The sequence below is a fragment of the Microtus ochrogaster genome, chromosome 1 (genome assembly GCF_000317375.1).
Source record: "Microtus ochrogaster isolate Prairie Vole_2 chromosome 1, MicOch1.0, whole genome shotgun sequence".
In the NCBI taxonomy this organism is placed as follows: domain Eukaryota; kingdom Metazoa; phylum Chordata; class Mammalia; order Rodentia; family Cricetidae; genus Microtus; species Microtus ochrogaster.
The window spans coordinates 114,398,257-114,410,361 of NC_022009.1; the positions used below are offsets into that span (position 1 = coordinate 114,398,257).

Consider the following 12,105-nt stretch of genomic DNA (forward strand, 5'->3'; position numbering starts at 1 on the left):
GGGTTTCTCACTGAACATGGGCTTGCAACAGCTAAGCTGGCCGGCCAGCAACTCCAGCATCCTTCCCCAAAATGATGAGCTGAAACTTGGAAATGTAAGCCAAATAAACCCCTTTTTCTAAACACACACACACATCACTTTCTCTACTAAGTTGTTTCTTAGAGGGCCGCTGTGAGCTATACAGCAAGACCATCTCAACTGCTCCCCTGCCAAAAAATTGGTGGAAACAACATTTTAAATACCAGTTTTCCATATTTTTCACAGAATTCTAATGGTGTATAATGTTCTGTTAGTTATTTAATATAGTTCAATAATATTACTCATTACTTATCTCTTTCCAAACTAATTAGTTTAAAATTTAAACAGGTTATTCATTCTTCCAGAACCAACATTTTTCCTGATCTTCTATTCATTATACAATAGTAACAAACTCATGTAAATAAAGCACAAAGACAGATCAGCTGAATTATATAGATGGTTATAGCATGAGAGCATAAACAGATCATAGCATATTTATCACAAATTGGCAAAATACATTTTGTTGCTTCTATTCAAGGGAAATGTAAAGATGGAATAACTACAGAGCTTATAGTCTAAGAGAGTTATTGCTGTGGGAGAATGCTCTTGTATACTCTAAAGATTTGTCATTCATATTGGTTTAATAAAATGCTGATTAAACCAGTAGCTAGGCAGGAAGTATAGGTGGGTGACCAGACCAGGAGAATTCTAGGAAGAGGAAAGGCAGAGACACAGTCACCACCCAGACACAGAGGAAGCAGGATGAGGATGCCATATTGAGAAAAGGTACCAAGCAATGTGGCTAAACACAGATAAGAATTATGGGTTAATTTAAGCTGTAAAAGCTAGTTAGCAATAAGCCTGAGCAATACGTCAAACAGATTATAATCAATATAAGCTTCTGTGTGTTTCTTTGGGATTGAACAGTTGCAGCACTGGGCAGGACAGAAATTTCTGTCAAGTTATAAATCACTGAAGTTAAAAAAATACATGGGAATTTGACCTACAATGGTGTCCTGCCTATAAGATATTCTAACGACAATGGTGGCACAAAACTTGTTGGGAGTAGCCAACTAATAACTGATTTGACTTAAGGCCCATTCCATGAAATGTAACCTATATCCAACACTGCTTGGGTGACCTGGAACTAGAGGATAAATAGCCCAGGCACACAGAATAAAAACCAAATAATATTGGTCTAAAAAAAGAAAAGAAAAAAAATGGCATAACTTCTACTGATATTCTTCTATACTTAGGTCAGTGCCTTGTTTAGCCATCCTCAGAGAGGCTTCCTCTTGCAGCAGATGGAAACAAATACAGAGAGGCCCACAGTCAGACATTAGGGAGAAAATTAGAAACTTTGGAACACTCAGCCCTAAACAGGATGTCTCCATCAAATCCCTTCTCAGAGCTCTGGGAAACCACAGAAGAGGAGGCAGGAAGAGTGTAAGAACCAGCGGGGACGGAGGACACCAAGAAAATAAGACCCTTTAAATAACACGAGCAAGGCTCATGTGAACTCACAGAAACTGAGGCAGCACGCACAGGGTCTACACGAGCCTATACCAGGTGCTTCCAGTTCAGTGTTTTATGGAAGTTGTGAGTGTGAGAATGAGTGGGTCTCTGTTCCTTGTTCCTTCTCAGGCTCTGTTTATCTTTAAAAAAACATTAGTTTTTGTTTGATCTTACTATATTTACTTTGTTATATTTTAATATCATCTCACAGAAGCCTGTTCTTTTCCACTGAGGGAAGTAACAAAGTGGCTCCAGTAGGAGGGCAGGTGGGGGAACTGGGAGGAGCAGAGGGAGGGGAAACTAATCAGGATATATAATGTGAGAAAATGATCTTTTCAGTAAAAGGGGTAAAAAGGAAGATATGTGGGGGGTTTGAGCCCAGGGAAGACAAGTCTGTAAAAGACACTTTGGACACGTGAAAGTATGTTTCACGATACAGTAATTTCTGGGTCACATAGTAACACAGTCATGTTCACTGTGAGATGTGTACCTAAGGGAGTGAGAGGAGGCACTTGGTGCATTATAAGAGCAGCTGGCACTCTCGGCAGGGGTGGAGGCTCCTCTCAGCACTCCCTACTATAAACCTTTCTCCCTTCCTCAGCACACTACCCCTCCAGTCCTTGTTTCCCTCTCTCTGGTTTATGCGATCAGGTTTCTCTTTCATCTACCCACAGTCTAGATGAGATGGCTTCACTGTATACACTCTCCAGTCGACTGCTCCCTTAGCCTCTGAGCTCCTTCTCCAGTCTACTTCCCACCTTAGTACATTATACTACCCAGCTCATACTACACTTTTCAAAGTCAACCTGCCTGACACGGATGCACAATCCTCCCTCCCAGATCTATTAATAGTATCACTTCCCCAGCACTAAAATTATACATTTGGGAGGCATCATAAGACTCTTTTTTTCCTCAGACGAAGCATTAATTTCCACAAATGACATTTTCCAGGCTGGAAAATGTTAAGATCCACCAGACAGAATACTCACAAATATAAAATGATCACATTCTCTTGTAGCATATGAAAACAATCAAATAGACCTGAAACTATAATTATCTAAGTTGCAGACAGAAGAACACATGAAGGTCAAAAGGGTCTTGGAACTGCGGAAGGGTTCTTATTACCTTTCCCAGTTATAGAGATCAATGTTGATCTGGATTGCCTGATAAACGAGGCCAGCCTGGAGAAGTAGTGTCTCAGCCTCCTGTATGTTCCCACTAAACATTAGTATGTGGGCCATTTTTGACTCTTTAGATGGAAGATCTTTTATAGCATTGATGTATCGAACTTTATCAATCTAAAAAAGGATGAGAAACATATTGTAAGTCAATAATAGTATGAATCTAATAAATTACCTTAAGAAAAACTCACAAGCATGTACATAAACGTGATTTACTTACTTCACCAATTGCTGCATAGGCTATTTCCGCAGTAATCATATCTCGATTAGCAACTGCCATAGCAGCTAGGCAAGCCCACATGCTTTGCTCCTACAGTGAAACATGAGAGTAGATATTTTATGTAGGTAGTCAAACTACCTATAAGCAATGGTCTGAATTCTAATGGTGATATAACTGAGTAATTAATTTACCAATAAAAAATTATAAAACATGGCATTGAAAAGAAACTAATAATAAAAAGTTTTATAGAAGCCAGACATGGTAGCACACTTTTAATCTCAGCACTGGTGAGGCGGAAGTAGAAGGCAGGTCTCTGGCAGTTCAAGGCCAGTTTGGCCTGAGCAGCAAGTTCAAGGCCGGCAAATTTCACTCTGGGTCTCTACTTAAAAACATTATCATCAGATAGAGAACTTTTGAACAAAATTCTCTAAGCTTTTTTATTTCTAGTCACTAAGGATTTCTTTTCTACTTTATAACTCAAGATGGTGACTGAAGAAGGGACGAGGACTAGACCCTAGAGGGAGTAGAGGGACAGAGAGCGTCCCGCACATCTATTCTAGGGCTGTTACCCGACAGTCAGTAAAAAGGGTTGTGTCCAAGCATGTTTAGAAGATACCAGATACAACCAAGTTAGGAAATGTTGATCTAAAACAAAGATTCTTTGGCTGGTCTTTTTCAAGACAATTTTCTCTGTGTAAACCTGACTGCCCTGGAACTTGGTCTGTAGACCATGCTGGCCTCAAACCCAGAGATCCGCCCGTCTCTGCCTCAGGAATGCTGGGATTAAAGGTGAGGCACTTAAAAAGATTCTTCCTTAGCTATAAAAGGGCTATCAGAGGAAGCCAAGAAGTGTCTGACCCAGCTTCTACTCAGGGAGGAGGGAACTCGGGAAAGAGTGGCAGAATGGCTCCATGTACCATGTGGAGCAAGGACCCATCTAGTTACAGCTTCTTCAAAGACAAGGCAAGGTTACTCCTCTGGAATGCACAAGCTGTTCTAGTGGCTAACAGAAGATATGGTCCTGCTCACAGGGCTCTCAACCCTCATCTGTCAAAAGAACATATCCACAGCATGCACGATACCTTAACAAAGCGGCAAAGCCTCACAGCGTCTTCCCATTTTGAGCTGTTCACGTACTCATGGAGGATGGCAGGGTACGGAGAAATGCTCACGTGCACCAGGGAGCCATCGGCTCTTCTTATAGTCACCTGATTTCCGACAAAGCTCACTATATGGGGGTTTTTACTGTATTCGCTGTTGAAAACAAACGAAAAACTTAAACTATGTTTTACAAAATTTTACATGTATTAAATTTGGAAAATAACTCTCATATATAATCTTCAAAATTCACCCCACCCATTTAACTCCAAACAGAAAGCATATTCAAATAAATATTTCAATATAACATGTAGATGATAGAAATATACTTGAAGCAGAATACACCAACAATTTAAAATGGCAAAAGCTATTCCATACTCATTTACTACCCTAATAGCACTGGCAGCAAGCTCTGACTGTTTGGATCGCCGTGGTAAAGGACTGGTCCCCTATGGAGTGTGATAGCGGTGGAGCCCAGGGATGTGCTCGGGGGAAGGGCACTGCCAGTGAAAGCTCCTAGGGATGTGCTCGGGGGAAGGGCACTGCCAGTGAAAGCTCCTAGGACCCAGCTCCTTCCACTCCCCTCCTTCCCAGCCTTGAGGGAGCAGCTCTGCCCCAGACCCAATCCTGCCACATGCACTCTATTGCCACAGGCCTAAAAGCAATGGGGCCTCTTGATCAAGGATTAGAACCTCTGAAACACTGCCCTAAATATCTACTTCTTTTTCTAAGGTGCCTGTCTCAAGGACTGTTCTAGTAACAGGAAGCTGACTTTTCCTTAAATCTGAAGATAAATTATGAGAACAAATAACTTAGCTGTTGGTTTTGAAAATATTTAAAGGGAAAATGGAAAAATTAAGGTGAATTCCAAAATTATTGTCTCGAAGTAAAAACAGATGAACTTGGGGCTAGAGAAATGGTTCAGTCATTAAGAGCACTGGCTGCTCTCCCAGAGGACCCAGGTTCAATTCCTGGCACCCACATGGCAGCTCACAACTGTCTGTAACTCCAGTTCCTGGGGACCTGACACCTTCACACCAATGTACATAAAATAAAGTTAAATAAACTATTTTTAAAAACCCTGATGAACTTAAAGTAAGGAGATGGATATCTTTTCATTAAATCGGGAATACTTTTGTTGTTTTCCTGAGACAGAATCCTACTGTGTAGCCTTGCCTGGCCTATGCTCACCAGGCTGGGCTAAAACTCACACAGATCCTCCTGCTCTGCCTCCCAAGTGCTAGGATCAAAGGCATGCACCACCATATCTAGTTAATCTATAAATACTTTTTAAAATAAACTTTTGTTTTGGTGCTTTTCTGGTGTTATTATAGTTTGTGAACGTAAACACTAAAAATAAACTCAAAACAGATTTGAAAAGCAAAGTAAAGCTGAGACTTGAGAAATCTAATTTGCTGCTTTTGTGGAGAATAAGAAATTTTCTCTTGAGAATGTAGGAACAATTTTCCTGATACATGTAAGTTTTATTATTTTTAGAGATTTTTCATTATCTTTGGGGCGGCAGTGGGGTCAGGATATATCCTGGGTGCATGAACTGGCTTTTTGAAGCCCATTCCCTATGGTAGGATACCTTGCTCTGCCTTGATACAGGGTGGAGGGACTTGGCCCTGTCTCAGCTTGGTATACCAGACTTTGCTGACTCCCCAAGGGAGGCCTTACCTCCTCTGAGTAGGTGGGTGGTAGGATAGGGGTAGGTGGGGAGGAGGGCAGAAGAAGGGGAGGTAGGGAGAACTGGGACAAGTAAGTAAAATTTTAAATTTCTTAAATGAAGAAAGCAAACAAAAAAGAAAAAAAAAAGATTTTTGATGTGGAATTTCCCTCTGCATGCTATGAATATATTTTATTACCATTGTTAATAAAGAAGCTATTTTGGCCTATGGCAAGGTAGAATATAGGTAGGTGGGAAAACTAAACTGAATGCAGGAAGAAAGAAGGCAGAGCCAGGCAAATGCCATCCAGATGCTGAAGGAGAAAGACGCCAGAACCTTACTGGTAGGCCATATCCTTATGGCGATACACAGACAAATAAAAATGGGTTAATTTAAGATATGAGGTAGCTAAAATATGCTTGAGCCCTTGGCCAAACATAGTTTCTGTGTGATTATTCGGGTCTGGGCGGCCGGGAAACATAGCACAGTCTCAATGTACAGATTTTCAACAACTGTCATTTAATCTACCTTCAACATCACCACATACTCAGCTGAGGAGACTGCAGGGCAAAGAGTACTGGACCACACCAAAGAGCCTCACCTGAGCTACCGCTAGACAAGACTGAGCTTGAAAACTATGCTCGTTTATAAATATGAACAAGTAGTTCATACTTTATTTTCAAGTTGAGACCTTCACTTAAATCTTAACAAACCAGCTTAGCTGAACAATTTATTTAGCTGAGTCTGATTAAACTTTAAAAACACACCCAGAAAAAAAGAAAAAAAAAAAGTAAAAACACATCCAGAAAAACACATGGCAATTAGAGCTTCATTCACCGCCCAGAATCAGGAGCTACATGTTACCTTGCATCTCTTTCATACAACGTTTTAGGCAGGATGTCTCTATCCACATAAATGGTATTAGGGTAATACCACACCGTGAATCGAGTATCTTGAAGTCCACAAAGGATATTGCACGTATCACACCATGCCAACGTATGCACCATGGTTCCTTAATTCAGAAACAACAGCATGGTCCATTAGTGTCAACAGATATTGGAATCTATCTTTAAAAGCAACTGGCAAACAAGATCCTAATTAGTGGAATGGGCATAGCTCTACGTTCTGCCTGTGTAACAGTGAACAGACACCAAAAACTTAGACATGAAAATCCTCGAATGTTCTATCGAGAACCGTCTGCCCTTAATCACCTGGTGTTTCCATGCTGATTTAGTCACAGAACTAAGATTTGCTATTAAAATCGAGTTACTAAGCAGTGAAGAATGCAGCCTAGAATTCATACATTCATTCAACTATAAAGGCAGTTAGCACATGATAGGCAGTCTAAGAAAACTGACATTAATTAAAATTACTTTACCAAGTTTAATAATCTGTTCCTCTTTCCCAAATCGTTTCACTGAGGTGATGTAGAGGTCTCTATTTTTATCAATGAAAGCAATTTTTCTGTCATTGGTAAGTCCTTTTTGATCCAGAGCAATTTCTGAGATTTCATTCTAAAAAATTTCAAAAAGTATGTAAGTATTGACTTCATTTTAGTGCTTGACATATGACCATTAAATTAATTATCAGTACATTTCTGTTTTTAAAGATCAATTAAACCAGTTGTGGTGGCAAATGCCTATACTCCTAGCACTCAGGAGCCAGAGGCAGAGGATTATGAATCTGAGGCCAGCCAGGGCTACAGTGCAAGATACTGTATTGAGCAGAAAAAATAAAACACAACAAAACAACAATAAACGAATCAATTAATGTCAATTACCTACCTGAAATAATAAAATGTCCCTATTAAATTATTTTTTTAAGCCCAGGGAACATAGATTTAAGCCTTAAACCTGTGTCCTCCTTTAACGTTCCATGCTGGAGTGATAGGGGAAGCACTATGGCCAGCCAGACTGGAAACTTGGACACCCATCAGCTGGCAGAGTAAACAAACGATACTGTCGGACAATGTTACCTTACATGATGGGTGTTGGGAGAAAGAATGTTATGTAACCATATGGAAGGACCTCCAAATATGGCTTTCTGTGAAGAAAAGAAAAAGCGTAGACCTATGTGCTCCATTGTTGTGTAAGCAGAGGGAAAAGACATTCCAGTGCTGGTGGCCTCTAAGATACTAGCGATGGTGGTACTCATCTGGGAGAATATTGAGAACTAGTTTGGTAGGAAGAAATTGTTTTACCACCCATTTTAATGTATTTTACATTTCTGACTTACATGAATTTATACATTATATAAATGTAAAACAACTCATGACTAAAGGAGGAAATAAAGTAACAATTCATCAGAATTGTTAAGTAATATTAAAAACATCCTTATGCTCTGAAATATCACTTGGTTTTTGTTAAAAAGATAACTGTAATACAATGTGCTCCTTTACTTAAGACTAAAAACCAAATCCAATACACATTACAATTCATGGTGCTTTGTACTTTTACAGAGAATAATTCCCCTCTCTAATACAGTCTTGAAAGCTAAAGAAAATGCTGCCTAAGGGCAGGTCAGTAAGAAAACCACCACAAGCTCATAAAGACATCTTTATCAGAACATGTTGTTGGAAAGAGCGGCAGTCTGGTCAGCAGACACCCGTCACACCATTGGCTCACTTGACATGCCTGCCAGTGTCCTGTGTCAGGGTTCCCCGGGCTTAGTCTTCAGCTATGGCACTTTTAGAGAAAACATGTAGGATATACACTCATTTTTAAATATGAAATTACCCTGTTTTCTTCCTTAAAGGATAGCTACTAATTTCAAAAGGGAATTAACTAAACAGTGGTCATTTATACTAACACAGCAAATGTTTATTACCTTATGAGAAAGAAGTTTCCCATCCCCTAAGGGTTTTCCAGTTGATGCTTCAAAGAGGAAGATTACTTGAAAAAAAGAGCAGAACATTAGTGTGTTATATTAGAGCCACTGTTGGTAAATTTCAGTGGCACTACCATAATTCTTAGGAGAAATTATTTAACTTTATGGATCACAGAGCCCCTATTAGCTCAGAAAATAAAGGACACAAAACTTCTAATTATTAATGAGGTAACATTTTTTATGAAAATAACAGAACTAAAATTTTTCCTAATACATATTGCCTAATTAAAACTGTTATTAATGATTAAGGATTAATGGCCCACAGGTTTATCATGGCAAGTCTAAATATGGGTATAATGTTAAATTCTGGTATCTCTGATTTAGATCTTTGTAATACATAAAAGAAAATATGCATTAAGTACCTGCCTACCACGATTCCAGGCAATAGTGTTTCTATTATACACTCATGTGGTAAAATAAGCAATTTATCCTGGGTTCTTGGCCAGGAGCTTCAAAACCCCTTAACCTTTCCGGAACACAAAAGTTTCTTTGCTATGTTAGAACAACAGATTCCTCGTGGGCACTTTCTTTACTACAAGAAAAGGATTCACAATCAGAAAAACCAAGCAGCAGTTAACAGGACAGAGCTTTAAGGTCCCTGGCTTCTGTGAATACGAAGGGGTCTAGAGAACGTAGTTCAAGTGAGTGGCTGATGATTTAGCCTGCCACACAATGCAATAAATCCCCAAGAGTCAGAAAAACAAGCAGCTGACGGGGAAAGTGATGGCAGTCTCAGGCAGAATACCCTCAATTGGGGGGGGGGTTGTATGAATTCTGAATATTCAGAGTTTGAACAAAATTGCAGTATACCAGGTTTGGGAGGAAATGGACTGCCAATAATTAAGAAACTCCATAAATCATTAATGTTTTTACAAACTGATGACCTTGTAAAACACTTCCCAGCTTCACAGAGTATCGGCTGGCTTGCCTCAGAACTATAGCAGGTCATAAGCAGCCTATACTTTTATAGACACATGCTTTGGGGGCTCAGTCACTTCTCAACCCGAGAATTTCCCTGAACTCGAGGGAAGATTCCAGAACTGTGCCTTCCATATTTCCAGTGAACTCATTAATTTTTAGAACTAACTTAGAGAAAAAAAAAATGAGTGCTATTATGGACTGAATCATAACTGTCTCCCCAAAGCTCCCCAAAGCAAGGAATCAGAAGCTTGGTTACCTAGAAAAAGATCTCCTGAGTAAATTGGGAACATGGGTACCATGGGAGAAGGTAGAACAGGAGGGGAGAGAAGGGGAGAGGAGCGGAGAAAAATATATAGCACAATAACAACAATATTTTTTTTAAGGCCAAACATAAAAGCTTATGTCTGAAGGTAAAAGAAGTAATCACTGACTACTTGGAAAGACTGAAATGTATGAAACACTCTTAAGCTTCATGTGTGAAGGAAGTCTGACTGACTAATGAACCTCAGGATCTGTTTGTTTGTTTGTTTTTGTTTTGTTTTGTTTTTTGGTTTTTCGAGACAGGGTTTCTCTGTGGTTTTGGAGCCTGTCCTGGAACTCCCTTTGTAGACCAGACTGGCCTCAAACTCACAGAGATCCGCCAGCCTCTGCCTCCCAAGTGCTGGGATTAAAGGCGTGCGCCAACACCGCCCGGCTTGTATTTTTTTTTTAAGTTTGAAATTTATTTTTCACTTGAATCTGGCAAATAAAACAAATAAATATGTTCTTATGCACATAAAAAGAAAAAGAAGTTTGGTTGCCAGCCTACAACAGGAGGTGCTAGAGTCTAACAAGGAAGCCAGGTGTTAAGGGTATGCCTCTGTGGGAAATGGTGGGACCCTAGTCCTCGCCTCTTTCTTGGCTTCCAGACACCACGCATAAGTGGTTTGCTCTACCATGTGTTCCCTCCTATAATGTTGTGACTTGTCATAGGCCCAAAGCAAGAGGGTCAAGTGACCATGGACTAAAACCTCTGGTACTATGAACACAAATAAACCTTCCTGTCTTGTAATTTATGACTGCAGGTAGACAGAGCTAGTACATCTCTACATAAGATGCACCTTATAAAATATTTACTTTCTATTAGATAACTATTTTAGAATTATTTCTTAGGGAATTTTCTTTTTGAAGGTTATTAGCAATGATTTATTCTCCTAAATATTAATTAAAAGACTTAGCTCCCATGAAGATATGCAGAAGATATGTCAAGATTAAATAATTTCCCTAGATCAAGAGTTGGTTTTAAGACAGGATGTTTTCTAGGGCCAACAGTTCTATGAAAAGAAACTGCAATGTTTTAAAATTCTAAACCACTATACCACTTCACATCTGTTGGAATGGCTATTATAAAAGTCACAACAACAAAGACAAAAATGTTGGTGAAGATGTGGGAAAACTGAAAATTGTTAGTAATAAAATGGTGTTGCTGCATAGAAAACAGCATGGAGGAATCTCAAAAGATTATAAATAGAACTTCAAATGAGCTAGGAATTAATACCACTTGTGAGAAACAATGATCTCAGCAGCTCAAAGAAACATTAGCATTCCCACAGCCATTGCGTCACTACTCACAACAGCCATAATATGGAATTTGTCTGATCAGTAGATAAAGAAGGGAGGGGAGGAGAGGGAGAGAGAGATTATTTAGCCTTAAAAAGAAAAAAAAAAGAAGTAAACAGGGACTGTAGAGATGGCATAGTGGTTAAGAGCACTGACTGCTCTTCCAGGGGTCCTGAGTTTAATTCCCAGCAACCACATGGTGGCTCACAACCATCTACAGTGGGATCTGATGCCCTCTTCTGAAATGAAGGCATACATGCAGATAGAACACTTACATACATAAAATAAATAAATTTTTAAAACAAAAAACAAACAAGAAAGAAAGAAAAGAATTAAAGACAGAAAAGAAATCCCTGCACATCTGGAAGACATGGTAGGTGAACTAAGGTAGCTAAGTAGTACATAGTTCTCCCAGTGTGAGGTGCCTATAACAATGACTCTTAGAGAAGCAGATAGCATCACAGTGGTTGCCAGAAGCAGGGGGATAGAACGGATATAAAGTTTCAGTAATGCAGGATGACTGATGTCTAAAACTCCTCAGTCTAGCACTGTGTGTATAGTGACCCAGTGAACAGTTGGGGGTGGGGGGAGTCATGTTCTCACAGATGAAAATAGTAAATGGGGCTGGAGGTATAACTCAGCGGCAGAGTGCCCAGCAGGGTTGAGACTCTGGGTCTGCCATCTCTCCGCCCTCCTCTCCCACTGCCTGGCTCATGCTGACCCGAGGACGTGGCCTTTGGTTTCTCTAACATGCTGGTTAGCCCCACCCAGAATCGCTCTGCTTGTTTGTGCTGTCACAGTAGTGCCCTGCACTGCCACAGCCAACAGCTGATCACGTATTCAGACCTTTCTTCTACTTCATTGACTGAAAATATATAAATAAAATAAGTGGCCCAAGGAAGAACATTTAGAGTATTACTAAGTAAACAGAAAGGGAGTGTTAAAGCCGGGCGGTGGTGGCGCACGCCTTTAATCCCAGCACTCGGGAGGCAGAGGC

The 12,105-nt window shown here is 39.9% G+C and overlaps 1 protein-coding gene across 2 annotated transcripts in view; it reads right to left on the reverse strand.

Annotated features, from left to right (window-relative positions):
- Positions 1 to 12,105, reverse strand: part of Ift80 (intraflagellar transport 80) — a 78,002-nt gene that overhangs the window by 12,959 nt on the left and 52,938 nt on the right. For both annotated transcript variants that reach the window (XM_005344094.3, XM_026783188.1), the window contains exons 13-18: positions 8,529 to 8,593; positions 7,081 to 7,216; positions 6,567 to 6,714; positions 4,017 to 4,188; positions 2,935 to 3,024; positions 2,659 to 2,831 (exon numbers count right to left, since the gene is read on the reverse strand). In XM_005344094.3, coding sequence (XP_005344151.1) covers positions 2,659 to 2,831; positions 2,935 to 3,024; positions 4,017 to 4,188; positions 6,567 to 6,714; positions 7,081 to 7,216; positions 8,529 to 8,593 — 784 coding nt within the window. The remainder of the gene's footprint in view (positions 1 to 2,658; positions 2,832 to 2,934; positions 3,025 to 4,016; positions 4,189 to 6,566; positions 6,715 to 7,080; positions 7,217 to 8,528; positions 8,594 to 12,105) is intronic.